The 25,216-nt window shown below is 45.1% G+C and overlaps 1 protein-coding gene across 3 annotated transcripts in view; it reads right to left on the bottom strand.

The window, feature by feature from the left end:
- Positions 1 to 25,216, bottom strand: part of LOC137376081 (protocadherin-1-like) — a 382,929-nt gene that overhangs the window by 130,215 nt on the left and 227,498 nt on the right. For all 3 annotated transcript variants that reach the window (XM_068044102.1, XM_068044100.1, XM_068044101.1), the window contains exon 3: positions 12,296 to 12,515. In XM_068044102.1, the coding sequence (XP_067900203.1) occupies positions 12,296 to 12,515 (220 nt within the window). The remainder of the gene's footprint in view (positions 1 to 12,295; positions 12,516 to 25,216) is intronic.

Consider the following 25,216-nt stretch of genomic DNA (forward strand, 5'->3'; position numbering starts at 1 on the left):
GAGGGGTTTGCCTATTTCAAATAATGTCAGACTATCCCATCTCCCGATCACGCATTAATACTATCGAGCTCACTTTCTGCACTCTTAAAAAAATTACAGGTTTCAAACATTTTTAGGGAAAGTGGGAATAACAATCGTGGCATCTATCCCAGGCATAACCCTCTAAAACTAAACTTAACCGATATCCAAGGCACGTTTAGGTTTTTTATCTTTGGCCTCCTTATCTCGAGAGACAATGGATACGTGCCTGGAGGTGGTCAGTGGTTTGTGGAGCAGCGCCTGGAGTGGCTATAAAGGCCAATTCTAGAGTGACAGGCTCTTCCACAGGTGCTGCAGAAAAATTTGTTTGTCGGGGCTGTGACACAGTTGGCTCTCCCCTTAGAACATAGAACATTACAGCGCAGTACAGGCCCTTCAGCCCTCGATGTTGCGCCGACCTGTGAAACCATCTGACCTACACTATTCCATTTTCATCCATATGTCTATCCAATGACCACTTAAATGCCCTTAAAGTTGGCGACTCTACTACTGTTGCAGGCAGGGCGTTCCACGCCCCTACTACTCTCTGAGTAAAGAAACTACCTCTGACATCTGTCCTATATCTATCACCCCTCAACTTCAAGCTATGTCCCCTCGTGTTTGCCATCACCATCCGAGGAAAAAGGCTCTCGCTATCCACCCTGTCCAGCCCTCTGATTATCTTATATGTCTCTATTAAGTCACCTCTCCTCCTCCTTCTCTCCAACAAAAACAACCTCAAGTCCCTCAGTCTTTCCTCGTAAGACCTTCCCTCCATACCAGGCAACATCCTAGTAAACCTCCTCTGCACCTTTTCCAAAGCTTCCACATCCTTCCTATAATGCGGTGACCAGAACTGCACGCAATACTCCAGGTGCGGCCGCACCAGAGTTCTGTACAGCTGCAGCATGACCTCGTGGCTCCTAAACTCGATCCCTCTACTAATAAAAGCTAACACACCATATGCCTTCTTAACAGCTCTATTAACCTGGGTGGCAACTTTCAGGGATTTATGTACCTGGACACCAAGATCTCTCTGCTCATCTACACTACCAAGAATCTTCCCATTAGCCCAGTATTCTGCAATCCTGTTACTCCTTCCGAAGTGAATCACCTCACACTTTTCCGCATTAAACTCCATTTGCCATCTCTCAGCCCAGCTCTGCAGCCTATCTATGTCCCTTGCGCCTCTGTCTTTTTTCCTGCCAACTACTAAGTCTCTTCGACTCGCCACACTTTAGCCCCGCCTTTATGGCTGCCCGCCAGCTCTGGCGAACGCTGGCAACTGACTCCCACGACTTGTGATCAATGTCACAGGACTTCATGTCGCGTTTGCAGACGTCTTTAAAGCGGAGACATGGACGGCCGGTGGGTCTGATAGCAGTGGCGAGCTTGCTGTACAATGTGTCTTTGGGGATCCTGCCATCTTCCACAATGTAGTTAAACGGGCTCTCTAACTGACGTGATTTCCACTGCTGCTGATTTTCCTGTATCACTGTGCCCAGCAAATCCAATAGCCTCAGTGCAGAAACAGAAAAAAATTCACCAAATCTATCACTCATCACACCTGTCTCACATCCCTCAATATAAACTTCAGCCCAGTCTTACAGTTCATCCACAGTTACTATTAGTTGAACCAGTTGTGGTTCCGTTGGTAGTACTCTCACTTCTGAATATTTGAATCCCACTCCAGAGGCTTGAACACAAAAGCTAGGCTGACATACCCAATACAGTACCGAGGGAGTGCTGCACTGTTGGAGATGCAGTCTTTTAAGTGAGATATTAAACCAAGGCCCAGGCCAAGGTTTAACCAGGAGGCAAAGGCCATGCCCACTGGCTGAAAAGTCTGTAGCAAGTGCACCTCTGGAAGCCATGATGCTATTTTGCTGGCCAATCAGAGGGCCAGCAGCTCTTCAGTCCCAGTAGCAGCATTGGGAGTGGTAGCCTGCAGGCCCCAGATCCCGCCAATGATGGAGACCAGAGAAGAAGGTAAGTGAGGTCAGGCTCGCTGGGGCCAATAAGGCAGGCGCCAGCAAGGGGTTAGAGTGTTGTTTGCGAGGGCAGGGGGTTGTCTTCCAGCAAGGGAGGCCCGAGTTGCTGGGGAGGTGGGGGGGGTGGTGGGGGGGAGTCCTCCATGGGGCACAGGATATCCAATCAGGAAGGAATCTACCAGCCTGTAAGTTAGGCTGTCTGGTTTTACTGGGCGGTCTCTCCAGGTGGCGAAATGCCCACCTGTCACTGATAAAATACCAGCAGTGGTGGGAAGAGGCCATTAATTGGCCACTTAAGGGCCTCAATTGGCATAAGGGCCGGCCAACCTGCCACCTCCCCTGCCACCGGTAAAATACCAGCAGAGTGGGTAGGTGACAGACATGGCACCCCCCCTACCATCCCACCCGATTTTACATCTCCCAGCACACTCCCATGGGAAGTGGGAGGGCATAAAATTCCAGCCTCTGTGTGCCCTCTCGGGCGGATGAAAATGATCCCACTGTGCTTTTGTAACAAAGCCCAGGGGGAAATCTCCCTGACTAATAGTTATCACTGAAACAGATTATCTCATTTCTGTTTGTGGGATCTTGCTGTGTGTAAATTAGCTGCTGCTTTTTCTAATTTACAACAGTGACTTCATTGATTGAAAAGCGCTTTGGGACTCCTGAGGTCATGAGAGGCGCTATCTACATCCATGTCTTTGCTTTGTTAAAACTGTTGGAGGTTTCACTGTCCGATGACTGTTTTGGACAAACACCAGTGTAGCATATCGCCTGCCCTTTATAGAACTGGCAGATTTTCATCTGCGTAGTCCACTCCAGTTTACCAACAGGGCAGTGAAGTTTAAATAACCCCAACTTTTCTCAGTTTTAAAATATTAGGTGTATGAGAAATATACTGGAAGTTCTCCTCAAATCCAGCACTGTAGATAAACTGGTGTTACCTCAGTAAGACAGCTGAGTATTTTCTGGGCAATTGTGCCAAAACACAACAGTAACAACTTACATTTATACAGAGCCTTTAATATTCAGTAAACACCCCAAGAAGTGCAATCATGCAAGAATTGATAGCGTGCCAAAGAATATTAAATGACGTAATTAAAAGCTTGGTCCAAGAGGTAGGAGGATCTTCAATAAGGAGCGTGAGGCAGAGAGGTTCAAGAAAAGAATTCCAGAGCTGAAGGCATGGCTGCCCAATGGTAGGACGAAGGAAATGGGGAATGCATAAGAGGTGAATGTACAGAAGAATAAGTATAATAAGATATAAGTATATTAAGGGCAAGAGGATAACCAGGGAAAGAGTAGGGCCCATTAGGGACCAAAGTGGCAATCTGTGTGTGGAGCCGGAGGACACAGATGAGGTTTTAAATGATTACTTTTCATTAGTGTTCACTATGGAGAAGGACGATGTAGGTCTAGACATCAGGGAGGGGAATTGTAATATACTTGAACAAATTAGCATTGAAAGGGAGGAAGTATTTGCTGTTTTAGCGGGCTTAAAAGTGGATAAATCCTCAGGCCCAGATAAGATGTATCCCAGGCTGTTATGTGAGACAAGGGAGGAGATAGCAGGGGCTCTGACACAAATTTTAAAATCCTCTTTGGCCACAGGAACGGTACTGGAGGACAGTGAATGTGGTATCATTATTCAAGAAGGGTAGCAGGGATAAACCAGGTAATTACAGGCCAGTGAATCCAACAGCAGTGGTGGGGAAACTATTGGAAAAAATTCTGAGGGACAGGATTAATCTCTACTTGGAGAGGCAGGGATTAATCAAGGATAGTCAGCATCGCTTTGTCAGGGGGAGATCATGTCTAACAAACTTGATTGAATTTTTCGAGGAGGTGACTAGATGTGTCGATGAGGGTAAAGTAGTTGATGTAGTCTAGATGGACTTCAGTAAGGCTTTTGATAAGGTCTCACATGGGAGATTGGTTAAGAAGGTAAGAGCCCACGGGATCCAGTGCAATTTGGCAAACTGGATCAAAAATTGGCTTAGTGGCAGGAGGCAGAGGGTGATGGTCGATGGTTGTTTTTGCAAGTGGAAGTCTGTGACCAGTGGTGTGCTGCAGGGATCGGTGCTGGGACCTTTGCTGTTTGTAGTGTGCATTCATGATTTAGATGTGAATATAGGAGGTATGATAAGTAAATTCGCAGATGACACGAAAATTGGTGGTGTCGTAAATAGTGAGGAGGAAAGCCTTAGATTACAGGACGATATAGATGGGCTGGTAAGATGGGCGGAGCAGTGGCAAATGGAATAGAATCCTGAGAAGTGTGAGGTGATGCACTTTGGAAGGACTAACAAGGCAAGGGAATATACAATGGATGGTAGGACCCTAGGAATTACAGAGGGTCAGAGGGACCGTGGTGTACTTGTCCATAGATCATTGAAGGCAGCAGCACAGGTAGCTAAGGTGGTTAGGAAAGCATATGGGATACTTGCCTTTATTAGCCGAGGCATAGAATATTACAGCAGGGAGGTTATGGTGGAGCTGTATAAAATGCTAGTTAGGCCACAGCTGGAGTACTGTGTACAGTTCTGGGCACCGCACTATAGGAAGGATGTGATTGCACTGGAGAGGGTGCAGAGGAAATTCACCCGGATGTTGCCTGGTGAAGAGAGACTGGATAGGCCAGTGTTGTTTTCCTTGGAGCAGAGAAGGCTGAGGGGGGACCTGATTGAGGTATACAAAATTATGAGGGGCATTGATAGGGTAGATAGGAAGAAACTTTTTCCCTTAGCGGAGGGATCAATAACCAGGGGGGCATAGATTTAAGGTAAGAGGCAGGAGGTTTAGAGGGGATTTGAGGAAAAAAGTTTTCACCCAGAGGGTGGTTGGAATCTGGAATGCACTGCCTAAAGGTGTCGTAGAGGCAGGAACAACATTTAAGAAGTACTTCGATGAGCACTTGAAACGCCACAGCATACAAGGCTACAGGCCAAGTGTTGGAAAATGGGATTAGAATAGATAGGTGCTTGATGGCCGCCACAGATACAATGGACCGAAGGGGCTGTTTCTGTGCTGTATAACTCTGTCACTCTGTGAGAATACTGAATAGGAACCTTACTGGTGCAGTAATTGCAGCCTGCACGTGCATGAGGATCAGGTTAAAAATCCCACTTGCTAACAAGACTCACTTTGCAGTGCCAATCTTGGTAGTGAAGGTTGAGATCAAGAATCACGGATTACCTGCTAAATCTACCTGCACTCATTATATCAGCCGTAAATACTGAATTTGATGACTTTCAAATCACAATGCTCGTTACCTTGATGTTGGAGCCTTAGATGCATTGATATCTCACAATAGTCGGGCTGTTGCAACCAGGATCTATGAAGTGTGGGCTTTCATACAGTGACAAGCCAAATATGAACCAGTCAGCCCTCATTAAAAATGGGCACCATTTGTCTCAGGTCTCCCAGCCTTCTCTCTCATCATGTCCCAGCAGTTTTACATCAGCCTTACAGTCGGGTGAGCAGGGCCCCATGAGAGCTTGGCAGCATGAGATTAACATGGAAGTGCCTGAAATTATGTCATGCTAAGACAGAAAAAACCCATCACTTCTGATTTTTCATCACACCATCTCTTATCCTACCAACACCTTGCTCTTAATCATATTCAAGAGCCATTTCCTCCTGTTAAAAGACCTGAAGCTAAATAAGAATGGATTGGATGTTAGTCACAGCTGCAGAGATGAGCTGCAAATTAATGGAGCTCAGCTGAGATACAGCAGGAGTACTGCAATTAGCCTCAGTACCTCTGGATCAAAGGAGGGAGGGGGGTCACAGTCAGGGCTCCCTTTTCTGACTGCAAGCAAGCTGCGTTTACCAGAAAATTTGCGGGCACACACATGCGTGTGAGTGCAGACACCAGGTGGGGCTCCAACTGGAATTGGCTATGATTCCTCTCCCGGTCGAATAGGCTGCCCACAGTCACAGTTAAGCCTCAAATGGTGCCAGGGATCCCAGCAAAAAGTCAAGAATTTCAGAAGAGAACAACAACTTATATTTATATAGCACCTTTAATGTAATAAATGTCCCAAAGTGCCTCACAGGAGCTTCATCAAGCAAAATTTGACACTGAGCCACATGAGGAGATATTAGGACAGGTGACTCAAAGCTCGGCCAAAGAGGTAGGTTTTAAGGAGCATCTTAAAGGAGGAAAGTGAGGTAGAGAGCTGGAGAGGTTTAGGGAGGGAATTCCAGAGCTAGGGTCTTGGCAGCCTAAGGCACGGCCGCCAATGGTGGAGCGATTAAAATCAGGGATGCTCAAGAGACCAGAATTGGAGAAGCGCAGATATCTCGGAAGTTGTGGGGCTGGATGAGGTTATAAAGATAGGGAGGGGCGAGGCCATGGAGGGATTTGAAAACAAGGATAAGAACTTTAAAATCCAGACATTGTCAGACCAACAGCCAGTGTAGAACAGCAAACACAAGGGTGATGGGTGCGAGTTAGGACACAGGCAGCAGAGTTTTGGATGACCTCAAGTATGTGGAGGGTAGGATATGGCAGTCCAGCCAGAAGTGCATTGGAATAGTCATGTCTGGAGGTTACAACAGGATGGATGAGGATTTCACCAGCAGATAAGCTGAGGTATGGGTGAAGTCGGATGATGTTACAGAGGTGGAAATAAGCTGTCTTAGTGATGGCATGAATATGTGGTTAGAAGCTCATCGCGGGGTTAAACTTCACACCAAGGCTCCGAACAGCCTCAGAAAGAGGAAGGGAGAAAACTAATGAGAAATTATAGTGAAAAGAAAGCAAGCAACAATATTTTTAATAACTTGCAGTGTCGGAGGAAGAAGGAAGTGGACTCGGATTTTGCCTCTTTGTTTGAAATGTAGTCTTTCACATTAAGCATAGCTTTAAAACAATAGTTGACGGACTGGGAAGAAGTGGGGAAATGAAACAAAACAAGTTAAAAAGAAACAAACTGTGAGAACGAGGCAGCCTTGACTGTTAATAACCAGACTTCAGGAAGTAAACCACCAATAACTCCAGTAGACTGGCACGTAAAGGAGCTGAGATTAGTCATTGTGTACGGCACAGGTTGTGTCTGTAAACAGCATTGTGTGTGCACCTGCACTGCAGGAAGTGATAGTGCTGGAGAAAAAGAAAACACTTTGTTTCATTTTAGAATCGCTGTTGTTCATTGTCAAGTTTTTAAAATGGACTCTACGCATCTTCGGGGACACTGACCATGCACGCACGCTGCAGTAATCTCACTATCTGCTTTTCCAGTTTTGGAACCACAAAAGTCTTTTGTTTAAGGAGGAACACAAATCTGAGCTTTGCCCACTTTGCTTCTGTGTTTAAGGCGCCCCTACCCCCTCCCCCGCCTCTCATCTTATCCTCTTTCGCCTCCTTGTCTCGAGGGACAATGGGTAAGCGCCTAGAGGTGTTCTCACCTTGAGTTGCCGCCCAGAAATTCGAGATCTCGTCATCGGCAACCTCTCCCTGTGTTCCCTGCCCCAGAGAATTGAGCTGAAAATGTGTATCCTTGTTGTCAAATCCGTATAGGATTGCCAACCCTCCTGGATTTCCTGTGAGTCTCCAGGATTTAAAGATTAAACCCCAGGGCACCATGAGGAAAAAATTATCAGCGAATTTTCAAAATTTTCTTTCAACACTTTTGTTGATTAGTTATATTAAAATATTGGAAATGGGAAGAAAAGGCTGTTTGACTGATAGTCAAGAATCACCCAATCAGGTAATTTACGGTCTAATTGCATTCTAATTGGTGGAGGAAGGCACTAAGCCATAACAATGGGCAACCCTTAAAGGGGATATGAGGATAGAGTGGGAAAAAGGCATTGTAATGGATGATCAGCCATGATCATATCGAATGGCAGGGCAGGCTTGATGGGCTGAATGGCCTACTCCTGCTCCTATGTTTCTAATCAATGGCGGGATTGTGCGGGGGGGGAAGGGGGTGCGTGCAGTTGCAGGTCACATGAGTTAACTTCCAGGAATACGTCTAGCCACAGTTGGCAAACATACCCCATTTGACAAGGTGCCACATAAAAGGTTATTGCGTAAAGTAGGAGCTCATGGTATAGGGGATAACATATTAGCATGGATAGCTGATTGGCTGGCTGACAGCAAACAGAGAGTATACATAAATGGGTCCTTTTCTGACTGGCAGGATGTGATGAGTGGAGGCCCGCTGGGGTCTGTGCTGGGGCCTCAACTTTTTACAATTTATATCAATGACTTAGATGAGGGGAGCGATGGGGCATGGTAGCTAAATTTGCAGATGACACAAAGATAGGTAGGAAAGAAAGCATGTCGTGAAGAGGACATAAGGAGGTTGCAGACCGATATAGATAGGTTGAGTGAGTGGGAAAAAATCTGGCAGATGGAGTATAATGTGGGAAAATATGAAGTGTTCACTTTGGCAGGAAGAATAAAAAAGCAGAACATTACTGAAACGGAGAACGACTGCAGAATTCCGAAGTGCAGAGGGATCTAGGTGTTCTAGTGGATGAGTCACAAAAAGTTTGTATGCAGGTACAGCAAGTAATAAAGAAGGCTAATGGAATACTATCCTTTATTATGAGAGGAATTGAAAATAAAAGTAAGGATGTTATGTTTCAGTTATACAGGGCATTGGTGAGACCACATCTCGAATACTGTGTACAGTTTTGGTCTCCTTATTTAAGGAAGGATGTGAATGCATTGGAGGTGGTTCAGAGGAGATTTACTAGCCTAATATCTGGAATGAGCGGGTTGTCTTTATGAGGAAAGGTTGGACAGACTGGGCCTATTTTCACTGGAGTTTAGAAGAGTGAGGGGAGACTTGATTGAAGTTTGTAAGATCCTGAATGGTCTTGACAGGGTGAATGTAGAAAGGACGTTTCTTCTTGTGGGTGTTTCCAGAACTAGGGGGCACTGTTTTAAAATTAGGGGTTGCCCTTTTAGGACAGAGATGAGGAGAAATTTTTTCTCTCAGAGGATTGTGCGACTTTGGAACTCCCTGCCTCAGAAGGTGGCAAAGGCGGGGTCACTGAATAATTTTAAGGTGGAGGTAGATAGATTCTTGTTAGGCAAGGAAATCAAAGGAAATCGGAGTAGATGGGAGTGTGGAATTCGAGACACAAACAGATCATCCATGATCTTATTGAATGGCAGAGCAGTCTGGAGGGGCCAAATGGCCTACATCTGCTCCTAATTCGCATGTTCGTATGTTCTGCCCTACCCGAATGCAGCAATCGCTTGCCGGCCCCAAACTTCCAACAGTGTGCTGTTCTTCAGGTTGGTGTTCTCTTTTTAAGCTGCCTTCAAACTTACTCCCTAAGCCCCTCGGACTCGCCACTTCACTCCTTGCTTTTCATAGCCATGACTTCTCCTCCGCATCTCCCCTCAAACATTCTCACACCCCCTCAAACATTCTGTCAGTCTTCATTCCTGCTCCTCACTCCATTTATTTTCCCCTCTGACTTGTAAAGTACTTTAAGATGCCCCTTTGGATATGAGGACCTCTGTAGACATTGTCTTGCAGGCCCCCACCTGCCAAGAATGAGGCATATTAATTTTGTCATATGAACATTGATTTTAAACAGTTGCTGAAGTGAAGAAAGGACTTGTTAAAAAATCACCAGACACTTGGCTGGAAGGACATTTGCATACTAACAGACAGTGCTTGTGGAGACAAAGGGCTATTCCCTGGTCCACTTAGCCCACAATGGATTTTGATCACCAGACATTGAAGGTGTAAGGAAGAGCATTCCAGAAACTGCTAAGGTGATACAATCCACAAAAGCTAGGACTGGTTAAACCAGCTGGTCACATGACTAACTGGCTGGTCCAGGGTTTACTTCTGAACTAGCCACAGAGAATTTGAACTGAGAAAGACTGTTTGCCCCTGGACTGAGAAGACCTCTCCTGTCCGCTCCCATCTCTTTCTCACGGAACTCCAAATCCACTGAAGACACATGAACCCCAAGAGAGAAAGTCTCCTACATTGAACAAGGTTTAAGAAGAATACTAGGCAATCAAGTACTGTACAGTGAGCTTGAAGAACAGTAACCAAAACCATCTTCAGATATTGCCTCAAACTTTTCCACTTTATTTCTTCTGCTCTTTTCTATCTCTATCTGCATGTGTGTATCACATATGGATGCTAGCATGGGCACCTCATGTATCCATAGGCGTTGACCGAATTAGAGTTTAAGTTTAATAAATTTCAACCATTCTTCTTTAAACCTAAAAAAAAACTGTTTGGCTGGTTTCTTTGCCTTATAATTAGAAAACAGTGAACAAGGATTCACTAAGGGGGAGCTAAAAACACAGTTGTTTAAAATTAAACCCTGTTACGGTAAGACCAAGTGAAGTCTGAGAGGGAACCCTAGACCCCTTTCTCACCTGGTCATAACAACAGGTAAATGTTTGGGAACAAAGGTGGAAACCCGTTTGTTTTCACAAAGCTCATTTCCAAAGGTGTGTTGGCATTGTTGGATCCTAGTTGACTACAAACTCTCGGCTCTTCAACCATTGGACACACATCCCCCACTCCCACCCATAATGCTAAACCAGCCGGCCTGCAATGAACCAGCAGGCACGAGGGCCTATGAATGTGCCATCAGGTTACACCCAGTGGGGAGAGTTCAGACACTGGCTCAATGGGTGGAGCCTACATGTTGCTTCAGGAGCCCATGTCCTGTTGTGGAGGGTTCAAAGGGGAGAACTCTCAAAGATCACACTCCCAAAACAAGAGCAACTGAATCCCTTGCCCCTGCAGCACCACATCCCTTCCTCACACCAGTTCTGATCTCACTTTTGTTGACCAATGCAGCTCACCAGGATGAGAGTGTTATCGCCCGTTCTTAGTTCCTGGATCATTTTTTAAAACTGAACTAAAAATGAGATGGTTGCTGTGTTTTGTTGGAGTTGTACCTACTAGTTAATTTAAAGCTCCACCCCCACATTCTCCCCAATGTCCCATTTGCTCAAAGCGGAGGGTAACTGAAACCATACAAACTAGAAGGTCCCAGATTTCACTCCTGCTCTGAGTGGAATTGCCTGATCTTAGCAAGAGAGTGTAGACTACAATTTGTTTCAATTGCCCCAGGTTAGAGAAGGGTGGAGGATCGAGGAAAATAAAATGAGGCAGGATTCCTGCCCCGGGTCGCTATCTAGTGGATATGCATGGACAAAATCAGGCTCAGCTGTGATGGTCCCCACGTTCGAATAGCTCCTACCAACACTTGCTGTGTAAGCGCACACAAGAAAACTAGTCACTTGCTGAAGAGCCAGAGAGGAATTGGTGATTATGTAGGAGGGAGAAACCAGCAAAAAATATATTTTTAACAGAAAGTTCAAACAGTAAATTTTTGACAAAAGGCAATGATGTCACCATCTCAACTGTAGTTATATTCAGTCCTGTAAATATACTGAGGTGACTTTCAGAACAGGACAACAGTTCACCCACTTTTTAAAACCCTTCAATCCTTTCACGCTCTCTCAACAGATGGCGACTCCTTCCTGGGCAATGGACACCCACTGATCTCTCACTCAGGTGTCTGCTCATGTGAGAGTCCACCAGCATTCTTTGTCAAGGCTGTTTTACTATGCATGGAGGTGGGGGAAGTGGGGAAATCATAGCCAGATGTGATTCTGTCCCCTCCTCACATCTGCATATGCACTGACAGCAAGAGCCATTGGATGATTTTTAAAAAAGGTTCATTGTTGGGATATGGGCATTCCCAGCAAGGCTGGCATTTACTGCCCATCTCCAGGTGCCCTTGAGAAGTTGGTGGTGAGCTGCCTTCTTGAAGGAGCTCCCACACGTTAGGAGTTCTTATTATTTTTTGTAGCGGTTTGATACAACTGAGTGGCGTGTTGGGCCAGTTCAAAGGGCAGTTAAGAGTCAACCATGTAGGTGTGGGACTACAGTCACATACAGCCCAGATTAGGCAAAGATGGCAGGTTTCATTGCCCAAAGGACATTAGGTAGTGTTCAGGAACATGTACTAGGGTGAATTTGCCTTCACCTAAGGGTTAATTGTAACTCTGTTTATGTCATCTTGACTCGTTAACCACAGGATTTCTGTTCTGCAATGCTTAATTGAGCTCTCAGGGGAAACCAGAATTTTTTTTTCTTTTTAAGGTTAGTCATTGAGCCATTTTCTAGGTCTTTCCCTTCTCCCCACTACCAAGTTTACTTCACCTCGTATCCCTATCTTTAAAGAACTGTTCACTGCCAAACTCCACAGAGTTCGGAGAACGGATTTCATTGTCAATCATGGTTGCTGGTGATGTGTGAACATGAAACATGGATTACCATTTTCTGGGTGCTCCATTTCTCCAATGCTCCCATCGGGGGTGGTGCGTTCATAGTGGTCCTCGGGCAGTGCGAGTGGTCCCAGTCGTGGCCCAGAAGATGACTTGCTGCTTGGTGTTTCTGATTCTTCAAGCCCGCTGTCATAGTAACTGTGCTGGGATGGGTCTTGCAGATCCTGGGACTGATTGGCTGTGGAGAAGGTCACTCTTCTGTGAGCAAGCTGTAGAGGAAACAAAGGGAATAAGGTTATCAGGCATATTGGCTGCCCTCTCTATTTGAGTCACCAGGGTGTTGTTAATACTATACAAGGCAATTTTGAATCACTTTGTTCATCAATGTCAATTACACTTTCACATCCCTTTACTTCAAATATTTGGGTTTTGTTTTGCCATTGCATTGTACCAAGGTTACATTTATAGACACTGCATTCCTGTTAAGGTTCCAAAATAACGTCGGGCCCAATTTTAACTCTCTCCAATTGCATGGGTTTGTGCGAGTTAAAATCCCACCCTGAGTGTCTAATATAGAGCTGGTTATCCACCATCAAATTCGTTCCTCTCCTTTCTCCCCTCCCTTATGAAAGCAGGAATAGCAGGATCCAAATTAAACAGATCCAAGACTGTGAATCCCAGGTCCAAAGCAGTGGAATTGTTTCATTGACTCAATATACCCCAGGAATAGGATCACCCCTCTCCTGGAATTGTAAATACACCTGACAGATAGGGAGCAGAAGGAATAAAATTCCCTCTCTTTAGGTGGGAAATATATATAACCTGGTCACACAATTAAGTCTGTAAGATTAAAAACTAGACATACTGATGTAAAAATCTTTCTCCCTGTCAGAACTGCAGAGAGAGTGACATTCTTTCAACTGATGGATTGAACAAGAACTCACTTTTAGAATAATTCAAAACAGAAAATGTTGGAAATACTCATCAGCCCATCATCTGTGGAGAGAGAAAGAGAGTTAACATTTCAGATGGATGAGCTTTCATCAGAACTTGAGGAAGTTAAAGATGTAACAGGTTTTAAACAAATTCAGAGACAGGGAAAGTGGGGGGAGAAGAGGAAAGAACAAAAGGGAAGGTCAGTAACAGAGTGGAAGACAGAGATTAAATGACAGTACAAGGCAAAAGGAGGTGGAAACGGGACAAGAAACAAAAGATATCTCGAGGCTCGCTGAGTATTTCCAGCATTTCCTCTTTTTATTTCAGATATCCAGCATCCACAGTATTTTTGGCATTTGCATTTCTAATAATGTTTCTAACATGGAAAAGAAACACAGAGGCATCATTAACCAAAACATGAATCAAAGAGGGAGTTATATTGAGGAGCAACCAAATGTTTGGTCCAGAAGAGGGGCATTAAGGAGGGTCTTAAAAGGAGGAGGCAGAGATGCTACAGCCTATAGTGTTGACACAATTAAACTTTGTTCAGTTAAACGTCTTAACTGACTGCTTTGTATCATTCAAAAACATTGGCTGAAGTGATTCTGACCCTAGATCCCTAATAAACAGGCAGTAACACCCCACTGCATAATTTGTTAAATAATTCAAATGCTATTTTTGCCTACTGGTTCTTGAACTAGGCGGAGTTAGTGTCTGGAGTTAGCGTCCTATAATATATAACTGAGTTTTCCAAGAATGGAATGCCATTCAGTAGGATTTTCTGCTCATTCCCTTTTATGAATGGAAAATCAGGAGTGTGTAAATCAGGGGCTGCGGATCCACATGTCGGATTCTCTGTTCTCGTCAAGGGAGAATTGGAGCTGAGTCCCAGAATGTTTACTCTGACATCACAGGCGATATTAAGATGAGTTTGCCTCGCCAAATCTGGCCTGCAACACCACAACTGATTTGACATGCAGAATCCAGAGTACATAAAAATGTCTATCACTACTCTCTGCTGCAGCCTCCACTATGTACGGATATTTTACAACACTGCTCAGTTTTCACAGGAAATATATTGACAACAACTTACATTTATATAGAGCCTTTAATGTAGTAAAACGTCCAAAGCACTTCACTTGAGCCCTATCAAACACTGAGCCATGAAATGAGTTATTAAGACAGGTGGCCAGAAGCTTGGTATTAAGACAGCCTCTTAAAGGAGGAGTAAATGGTACCGAGGCGGAACGGTTTAGCGAGGAAACACCAAAGCTTAGAAGACAGGTAACTGAAGGCACGGCCGTCAATGAAGCAATACAAATCGGAGATATGCAAGAGGCCAGAAATGGCTATGTGGGAGGCAGATTATTTCTGATACATATAACTAGTCAGGGTCAACTGATAAGATTGCGGAGCTGTGTGTTTCAGCCCCTAGAGGACCTGTTCTCACTCCAGTCACTTGCTACGCTCGGTATTTGCTTTGTCAGTGATTACATCAATGTAGGCCAAGATACCAGCAATATACAAATTAGAACCATATCCACCACTATCTTACACCCACTGGATGCCTAGCTGAAGTTCAGCACCGGAGCTCCTCTATGCACTCGTCGGGAATGCCGGTGGTTTTGTGGGGGGAGCAGGGGGATGGGGTCATACCCTGTATCTTCTGACTCAGAAGAGAGGAATGCCACTACTAAACTTTCTCCAGTGTATTGGTTATGTTACTGGTCTATTAACTAGAGGCCTAGACTAATACTCCAGAAGAACATTGAGTTCAAATCCCAAAACTGTCATTTTGAGAATCTGAATTCAGTTATAAAAGAAAATTGGAAATTAAAAAAAACACAGGTCTCAGTAAAAATGACCAAGTAGCAGCATCCAGTTGGGCTGAATGGCCTCTTTTTGTGCTTTATATGTCAACTGCTGGGATTGTTACAAAAATCCAGTTGGCTCACAAATATTCTTTTGGAAAGGAAACCCATGGTCCTTACCTAATCTGGGCCTATATGCCACTACAGTTCCACATCAACATGGGTTGACCCTTGACTGCCTTCTCATGTGACCTAGCAAACCGCTCCATTGTTTTGTTTCAAAAAGACAGTCCACCACCACCGGCTCAGGGCAACTGGGGAGGGGAAATAAAATGCCAGTAGTGATGCACACAGCCCGAGAATGAATTAAAGCACAAGAACACAAGAAATAGGAGCAGGAGTAGACCATATGGCCAATCGAGCCTGCTCCACCATTCAATACGATCATGGCTGATTTTAGGCTTCAACTTCACTTTCCCACCCACTCACCATATGCTATGATTCCCTGAGAGTCCAACAATCTATCTATCCCAGCCTTAGATGTATCCAACGATGGAGCATCCACAACTCTCTGGGGTGGAACCTCAGTCTATTGCATCAGTGTATGGGAATGGGAAGATTCTGCAGCACCAACTGCTCTGCGCTACCATAGAAAGACTCATTGAGAAGCAGTTCTGAAATGCCAAGATGGCATGTGATAATCCGTCCTCACGACTAACTTTCAGATCCACCAAACTTTCACAGCTGGTAAGATCAGAATTTCCCTTTGAGGGGAGAATCAGCCTTCGACAGCCCAGAATTGATCTCACTGGATATAGACTGCCTCTGCCGCACTCGAAGTTATATCAAAGCTTCCTTTGCTGTACGAGAGGCAGCGGCACATCTGCACCAGCAAAAAAAGCTTAATGGAATAAAATCGCCTCTTGCATTTCAGCGATGACAGCTGCTGCCACCAAGTTGACGTGTCTGGCCTTCAAAGGCCAGAGGTGATGACGATTAAAGTGGCAGCAGCGTACACATGCATAAATAATTATTAGACCCCCTTCCATCAATAAGGAGCAAAAGTACATGACTCATGGTGGTGACAAATAGACTAGAAGTGCCAGATAATTATTTAATATGTACAGGATGTAGCAGAAGAACAGATTTGCCTGGCCCTGTTCAATATGCTGCCAATCCAGCATCAATTAAAGCTCAACCTTGCAATCCTAAGACATTGAACTTGGCACCCACGAGCCTCGCAATACATCAGCTAATGCAGCATGGTTTCCATTTATCTGAAGGGTCAGGTTCCCCGTCATAACATGTGGATGTTTCACGTGAAAAATCACATTAATGTTCCCTTTCTTCTATCAAGTCATTCCCCAGATTTCATTTGAAACCATTTAAGAGTTGGTTGATTGCCACTTATCTTCTGACAGCGAGGCTTGAGGTTTCAAATTACTAAGTGCTATAGTCTGCTTGGTTCGTGTGATGAAAGGGGGCAACTCAGCCATATTTCTGAGTGCTTGCCCTCTCACCCTATGTGCCGACAGAATCATGTTGAGGTTGGTATGTACTGGAGAATGTGTGGAAGGTACAGACATTACTCTTAAAGAGAGAGAGAGAGGTTATGCTAATGCTTGCAGGTGAACATCGGGTGCCCTGTTTAGATGTTGTATGACAAGAGATATAGAGGATGTCTGAAGAAGATCAACAACAACTTGCATTCCGATAATGCCCGTAAAGTAGTAAAATGTCCCAAGGTGCTTCATTGGAGCATTATCAAAGAAAAATTGACACTGAGCCCCGTGAGGAGACATAATGACACGTAACCATAGGCTTGGTCAAAGAGTTAGGCTTTTTGAAGGCGTGTCTTAAAGGAGGAGAAAGAGTTGGAGAGGTTTAGGGAGGGAATTCCAGAGCTTAGGGTTTAGACAGCAGAGCCACCAATGAGGGAATGTAAGAAATCAGGACTGAAAAAGAGGTTACCAATGAAACTGTTGGGATGAATCTGCATCACCACAAGAGAGCTGAGGAGTTGATCATTGGGGAATTTATTGCTCTTTGGGGGAGAGGAGGAACCAGAAGCAACACACAACAGGAAAGTGTAAGTAACTCCACAGATTCCAAGGGTACACCGGGAGATGAATGGCACTGTCTTTTGGAGAGTGTTGCAGGGGATATCGCTTTGTTTAAACAATCCCTCAGGTGTCAGTAAGACTGCGATGAAGGCAGAATGCACAGGAGAAATTGGATTTGGGATCAACACAACAGGAACCCAAACCCATGATGTGCCCAGGATAAATGTGTTGAAACCTGAGAGGTGATGCATCCTACCTAAAGACCGCAAAAACACCCTCAGGTTTCACAAGTGTTGGCAGAAAATGTCTATGCACCAATCCTCAGATACATCTTCCCACACTATCCCCATATCACCTGATTCCCTTAATATCGAAAAATCTATCTCTGTCTTGAATATACGCAACAACTGACGATCCACAGCTCTCTGGGGTAGAGAATTCCAAAGATTTACAACCCTTTGAGTGGAGAAATTTATCCTCATCTCAGTGCCAAGTGGCTGGCCCCTTATCCTGAGACTGTGAACACTAGTTCAGTCAGGGCAAACATCCTCCCAGCATTTACCCTGTTAAGCCACCAAAAAAATGTACATGTCTCAGGAGGGAAAGGGTTGTGTTGTGTGGCTGCTGAGCAGAGGAGGCTGCATCTTTCCTTGTGAGGCTATGAGGAGAATTGCTATTCCCCCTGGCCCACATAGAAAACTCGTAAACTTACCTTGTTTTATCGGAAGGCGTGCTTCAGCCTGCTGGGAGAGCCACTGCAGGGAAACACCACCAACACGGACTGTTCAGGCTAAATGGCCTGTTCCCGTATTGTAATAATTACCATGCAATTTTATGAACAAGAGAGAAAGGAGATGAAGGGAAATGAAAAGGGGGGAGGGAGGGAGAGAGAGAGAGAGCCAAAGAAACAATGAGTGGCAGAACTAAAAGAGATAGATAAACTCCCTTTATAATACCTCTCACGCAGTCAAGACTTTGCAAAGCAGTTTGCAGCCAATGAATTACTTTTGAAACTTAGTCACTGTTTTGTGAGCAATGAGTAATTTGGGCTCAGCAGGATCATGTAAACAGCAAATGTAATGAATCAGTTAATCTGCTCTTTGTGGTGTTGACTGAAAGAGGAGTGCTAGCCAGGACAGCAGAGAACTCCATGCTATTCAAATATGTGTCTTGGGATCTTTTACATCCACCTGAACAGACTGGCAAGCACTTAGTGCAAGGTCTCATCGAGAATACAACACCTGCTCATATACAGCATGCACAATGCTACTTGGAATTTCAGCCTAGAATGTATGCTCAATCCTATAATGGGGATTGATCCTAACACCTCCATGGTTTAGAAGCAAGACTGCTACCAACCGAGCACAGTGAACAAAGTCCCACATTGGAACGAATACTAGCACAACTTGTGAGAATGAGTCCATCGGGTAATGCATGACACATATTGACTGCTGGAGTGTCAACCATAGCTAAGTTTGTAGAACTTTCACCGCTGGGGCCATGAAAGTTGGGGATTCAATTCCTACTGAAGAGATTTGAGCATGGAATCCAGGCTGCCACCTCTGTGCAGTACTGAGTGTGTGCTGGACTATTGACAATGCTGTCTTTTGGATGAGATGTTAAACTGCAGTCCTGTCTGTCCTTTGAAATGGACAGAAAAGGGCTCATCACCTCATTGAAAGAAAGGCAGAGGAGTTCTTCCTGGTGTCCTCGTCGATATTTATCTCCCAACCAATATTTATCACATTGCTGTTTGTGGGAGCTTGCTGTGTACAAATTGGCTGCTGAGTTCCCTACATCATAACAGTAACTGCACTTTGATTCCAAAGTAGGTATGTAAACACTGATGATGGTGGCAGATTGATTGCCTTTGAGCTTAAGATTGAGTGTTGCAAGACACTCATCAATACCACAGGGGGCTTATAGAGTCTTTTCATGAGCTCGGTTTTGATGGCAAGGCCGACTCCATGAATTCTGCATTCTTCTTGTAATTTCCTTTTCCAGAAGAAAGCATAGCATGTTCTTTGATTTGTCCTTCATCTGCTCTACAGGTCTTGCTAAGGGCTACTATGTCAATGTCTAGGCATCGAAGCTCGCGGGCTCTGTCACTGTTCCTCTCCTGGGTCATTTTGAGTTATCCATTGGCGACCTGATATTCCAAGATCCTATCTTGTTTGTTTTTGTGAATTTCGACTGCTGATGGGTGATCCTGGTGGATGCAGTTTTCCAGCTGGGTTTGGAGGGAGGCAGGCTATTTTTAGAGCACCGTTTCTAGCCCCTTCCCCTACTGGAATGAGCAAAGCTAATCCTGAAGAGGGCTGCTCAGACACAGCTACAAACACCGAGCCACAAATCTCCCTCAATTAAAAGTGGAGTGGTTAATTGGTAACTGCTGCCTTTCTGTCAGGTTGTGACTAGAAGCTCCCAGATATCAAGATGCTGGCCCCATCGCTATTAGCTGATCATCAAAAGGGCTTGAGGAAATTTACAATCCAGAGAAGGCCCTGTGTGTGGTGTCTTTAGAGTGGGAGGCCTGTTGCACAGCAGGGTCCACACTGTCTTGCCTGGTTTCAATGATCAGGACAAGGCCCGTTTGCAACCTTTCGTCCACCTTCACAGCCATCAGCTGATCCACAATTGAAAGATTTTGCTGTGCTGGAGTTATTGAATGGGGTCCTTGCTCCTCATGTTACAGGGTGTTGTAAAGTAGGTTTACGGGGGTTTTAGATGATGTAGAGGCACCACTCTCTACCTCTCCCACCCTAAACACCCTGCCGCTGCAGTCCGTGACTGTTTATACGTCAGGAGAGGTCCGCTTATTTTGCAGTTAGCCTCCATATCTGGAGGTTGTTCCAGCTATCCGCCACCCACCGGTGAGGGCAGGACCAGAGATCGAAAAGATGTGCATAACACGTGCTATGGTTACAGCCAACGAGTTCTGGACAGACCCCCAACTCATTCTCATGGTAATGGTGCTTGTGTTGGCCCCATAAGGAACCAACAGCCGCAAGAGGTCCGGAGGAAGTTCAAGGTCTCTGACCTGTCAAGCAAGACCAAACTCAAAGAATTTCAAGAACAAATCAATCGGAAACTACAGGAATGGGTGGTCATCCTATCAAGCAATGTCCAAGATTGTCCAAGACTGGTAATCATGGAAATCCAACATTCCTTAAACATTCCAAGAAATGGGGAGGCGGTGGCATAGTGGTAATGTCACTAAACTAGTAATCCAGAAGCCCAGGCTAATGCCTTGGGGGATACAGGTTCAAAGCCCACCACAACACCTGGTGGAATTTAAATTCAATTAGTTAATTTTTCAAAATCTGGAATTAAAACTAATCTCGGTAATGGTGCCATGAAACTATTATCAATTGTTGTAAAAACCCATCTGGTTCACTAATGTCCTTTAGGGAAGGAAATCTGCTGTCCTAACCTGGTCTGACCTACATGTGACTCCAGTCCCACAACAACGTGGTTGACTCTTAATATGCCTCTGAAATGGCCTAGCAAGCTACTCAGTTCAAGGGCGATTAGGGCTGGGCAACAAATGCTGGCCTTGCCAGCGACGCCCACATCCCATAAAAAAATCATTCTCGGACACTAAAAAGCACCAATATTGGTTTGATAAGAACAATACTGAAAAATGCAAACTCATTGATTGTAAACAGACAGCATTCCAAACCTGGCAACAGGATCCAAACTCCACAGAAAAGCTCACCCACCAGATAGTCAAAGCTGATGTTCAAAGAAGATTTTGAATTTGAAAAACAAATGGTGGACAGAGGGCTGAGGAAATTCAACTCCTCGCTGACATGCATGACACGTGTGCCTTTTTCAAGACAACCAAAGAGATCTATGGACCCTCAACACACAAACCAACACTGGTAAGATCCAAAGATGGCGAGACTCTCCTCAAAGACAAGGACAGTATCAGCACCCAGCTGGAACGAGCACTGTGTAGAAGTACTCAATCAGAACTCCATGGTGGTTATGCACCTGCTGGAAAATCTCCCACAACATCCAATCAGAAGTGAGCTAGACGATGATCCAATGCTCGACAAAGTGATAACTGATGTCAGTCAGATGAAAAACAACAAAGCTTCCTGTCCTGACAATATTCCTACAGGACTGAAACACGGAGGTGACATACTGATCTCTCGGATACACGCCCTATTTGTGAAGCTCTGGCAGAATGCAGAAATTCCAAGTGACCTTAGAGATGCCACGATGATCACAATCTTCAAGAAAGGAGACCATCTGAACTGTATAAACTACAGGGACACAGCTCTCGACTGTTGGCAAAGTCCTAGCTAGGTTACTTCTTTATCATCTCTCGCCAATTGCAAAGGAGGTCCTTCCAGAGTCCCAGTGTGGCTTCCGATCCACCAGGGGAACAGCTTCCGTAAAAGTGCAGAGAGCAGAACACCCCCTTGTACATGACTATCTTCAATGTCACAAAAGCCTTCGACTCAGTGAACTGAACTGTCCTTTGGAAGCTACAGCAATATGGATGCCCAGGTTAGTTCACAAACATCATCCCTCTCCTACGTGACAATATGCAAGTAACAGTACTATCAATAGCTCCACTACAGACCCCTTCCCTGACAAAACAGGCATCAAACAGGGGTATGTCACTGCACCAACACTATTCTCAATCTCTCCCGCAGCAACACTGCAGCTTACCACTGACGGGCTCCCCCTCCCCCGGTGTGGTAATAACTTAGCGCACTGATGGTAAAATCTTCAACCTCAACCAGCTGAAGGCCAAAACCAAGACAACAACCACTTCTATATTCAAACTACAATATGCTGATGATGCACAAATTAGTGTCCACTCTGAAGAACAACAACAGATAGTTAACGTATTTACCGAAGCCTATGAACATGGGAACACCAGGAAGACTAAAATCCTTGACCAGCCCACACCAAATCCAAGGCCTTCAAATGGCATTCATGGTGAAGTGGTGGAAAATTTCCCTCACTTCCCATATCTTGGAAGCTATCTATCCCAAAAATCTGACATTGCTGAACAGGTACACCACTAAATCCACTGTGGTAAATTATGTACTCAAGTTTTTGATATGCCAAGTATAGAGGCCATGATAATCTCACATCAGCTGTGATGGACAGGACATGTTGTCAGAATGCCTGACTCCAGACTGCCCAAACAGATGCTCCACTCAGAGCTACGCCAGGGAACCCGTTCACACAGGCGCCAAAGGAAATGTTTCAAAGACAATCTCAAAGTCTCCATGAAGTTCTGCTCCATTAACATAAATACATGGGAAGCAGATGCCCGATCGTGACCAAAATGACGATCCATCATCAAAAAAGGAGTCAAGACCTTCCAATCAATGAGAGCAGCCACTGAGATAGAACAACGAGAGAGATGGAAAGAGAGGGCAGCTGCTCGAGCCAACAATCCACCATCACCTCTACCGCCGACATCCGCTGTCCTCACTGTGGGAGAGCCTGCAAGGCTAAGATAGGGCTCAGAAACAATCTGCAAACCCACAGGCAACACTGACATCTCACTTCCACCCAGGCACCCGCAAGGAGGAATTACCCTCAACATGAGGGATTACTAATGATGATACTTTGAACAGTATTTAATTGGCTGTAAAGAACTTTAGGGCATTCTGACATCGCGAAAGGTGCTATATAATTGCAAAGTCCTTTTCTTTTTGCTGGTCCTACAGGCACCAGCCACTTTCTTTGTGTATGTGGTCATTATTCAAAGGTCTTTATTATCACGTGCATCACGTGTCCATTTACAAACTGTTGCTGGCAGACTTTTCCTAAACAATCATTTATCTTCTGCTGTCAGCATTTGGTCAGCCTCCAAGTGTGCGATGTTATGGTTTAGATTAGATTAGAGATACAGCACTGAAACAGGCCCTTCGGCCCACCGAGTCTGTGCCGACCATCAACCACCCATTTATACTAATCCTACACTAATCCCATATTCCTACCAAACATCCCCACCTGTCCCTATATTTCCCTACCACCTACCTATACTAGTGACAATTTATAATGGCCAATTTACCTATCAACCTGCAAGTCTTTTGGCTTGTGGGAGGAAACCGGAGCACCCGGAGAAAACCCACGCAGACACAGGGAGAACTTGCAAACTCCACACAGGCAGTACCCAGAATTGAACCCGGCTCCCTGGAGCTGTGAGGCTGCAGTGCTAACCACTGCGCCACTGTGCCACTGTTTACACGCAGGTTTCCAGGTTACTGGATAAATGTTGCAATCCTTGCTCCCGAGAAACAACTGAAAAGATTTCATCTGTTGTCCTTTTTCCCTATTAAAGTGCAACTTTGGAAGCTATGAATTGACCATGCAGCTGATGTACTGAGCCCACTAGTCCAGTTCCTGTATGATCGGACTGCGATGGTCATTGGTGTGCTGCAGTACATCAATACTTGTGAATCTGTACTGCTACTTAAATTTTCACAAGAGACCCATGCAGCTGCAGCTCAAAGCCTCGCTCTCAGTAAATGTACTGTTCAGATGACTTTACAAGCAGTAAAAATCACCGTGATGAGAATTTATAAGTAGGTAGTTTTATGTCCCATCTCATCACAGATATGTTCAAACTGAGTTAAAAGAGGGTTCAGCTTTCATTAAATAAAACAGGCAACACATTTACTATATAAGCATCAGCTGTGGCTCAGTGTCAGCATTTCTGCCTGAGTTAGAAGCTTTTCAGTCCTACTCCAGAGTCCTGAGCATAAAGCCCAGTCTTCCACTTCAGTGTAAGACTGAGGGAGTGCTGCAGTGCCAGAGGTGCTGTCTTTCAGGTGGACGCAAAAGATCCCACGGAACTATTTTGAAGAAGAGCCGGGGAGTTCTCCCCCATGTCCTGACTAATGTTTACTTCTCAATCAACATCACTTAATTCAGTGGCAAGACTCTTCATTGGTTGGAGTCATACCTAACACATAGGAAGATGGTTGTGGCTGTTGGAGGTCAATCATCTCAGTCCCAGTACATCACTGCAGGAGCTCCTCAAGGTAGTGCCCGAGTCCCAACTTGCTTCAGCTACTTCATCAATGACCTTCCCTCCATCATAAGGTCAGAGGTGGGAATGTTCGCTGATGATTGCACAGTGTTCAGTTCCATTTGTAACTCGTCAGATTCTGAAGCAATTCATGCCCATATGCAGCATGACGTGGACAACATCCAGGCTTGGGCTGATAAGTAGCAAGTAACATTCGTGCCACACAAGTGCCAGGCAATGGCCATCTCTAACAAGAGAGAATCTAACCATCTCCCTTAATGGTCAATGGCATTAACATCGCTGAAACCCCCACCATCAACATCCGGGGGCGGGGTTACCATTAACCAGAAATTTAACTGGACCAGTCATATAAATGCTGTGGGTACAAAAGCAGGTCAGAGACCGGGTATTCTGAGGTGAGTAACTCACCTCCTGACTTCCCAAAGCCTGTCCACCATCTACAAGGCACAAGTCAGGAGTGTGATGGAATATTCTCCACATGCCTGGATGAGTGAAGCTCCAACAACATTCAAGAAGCTCAGCATCATCGAAGACAAAGCAACCCGCTTGATTGGCACCCCATCTACCACATTCTCTCCCTCCACCACTGGTGCACAGTGGCAGCAGTGTGTACCATTTACAAGAAGCACTGCAGCAACTCACCAAATCTCCTTCAACAATACCTCCCAAACCTGCGACCTCTACCACCTACAATGTCAAGGGCAGCAGGTGCATGGGAACATCACTTCGGCCAAGTTCCCCTCCAGGTCTCACACCATATGGAGTGGGAAATACATCGCTATTCCTTCCTTATCACTAGGTTAAAATCCTGGAACTCCCTCCCTAATAGCACTGTGGTAGTAACTTCACCACAGGGACAGTTGCAGTTCAAGAAGGTGGCTCACTGCAACCTTCTCAAGGGAAATTAGGGATGGGCAATAAATGCTGGCCTGGCCAGCGATGCCCACATCCCATGAATGCATCTCAAAAAAATTATCTGGTTATTATGACATTGCTGTTGGTGGGATCTTGCTGTTTGCAAATTGGCTGCCTCTTCTCCCTACAACAGTAACTACACTTCAAAAGTAATTCATTGGCTGCAAAGTATTTTGGGATGTCCTGAGGTCTTGAAAGGTGTTACATAAATGCAAGTC

This window comes from Heterodontus francisci, chromosome 12 (genome assembly GCF_036365525.1).
Source record: "Heterodontus francisci isolate sHetFra1 chromosome 12, sHetFra1.hap1, whole genome shotgun sequence".
NCBI lineage: Eukaryota > Metazoa > Chordata > Chondrichthyes > Heterodontiformes > Heterodontidae > Heterodontus > Heterodontus francisci.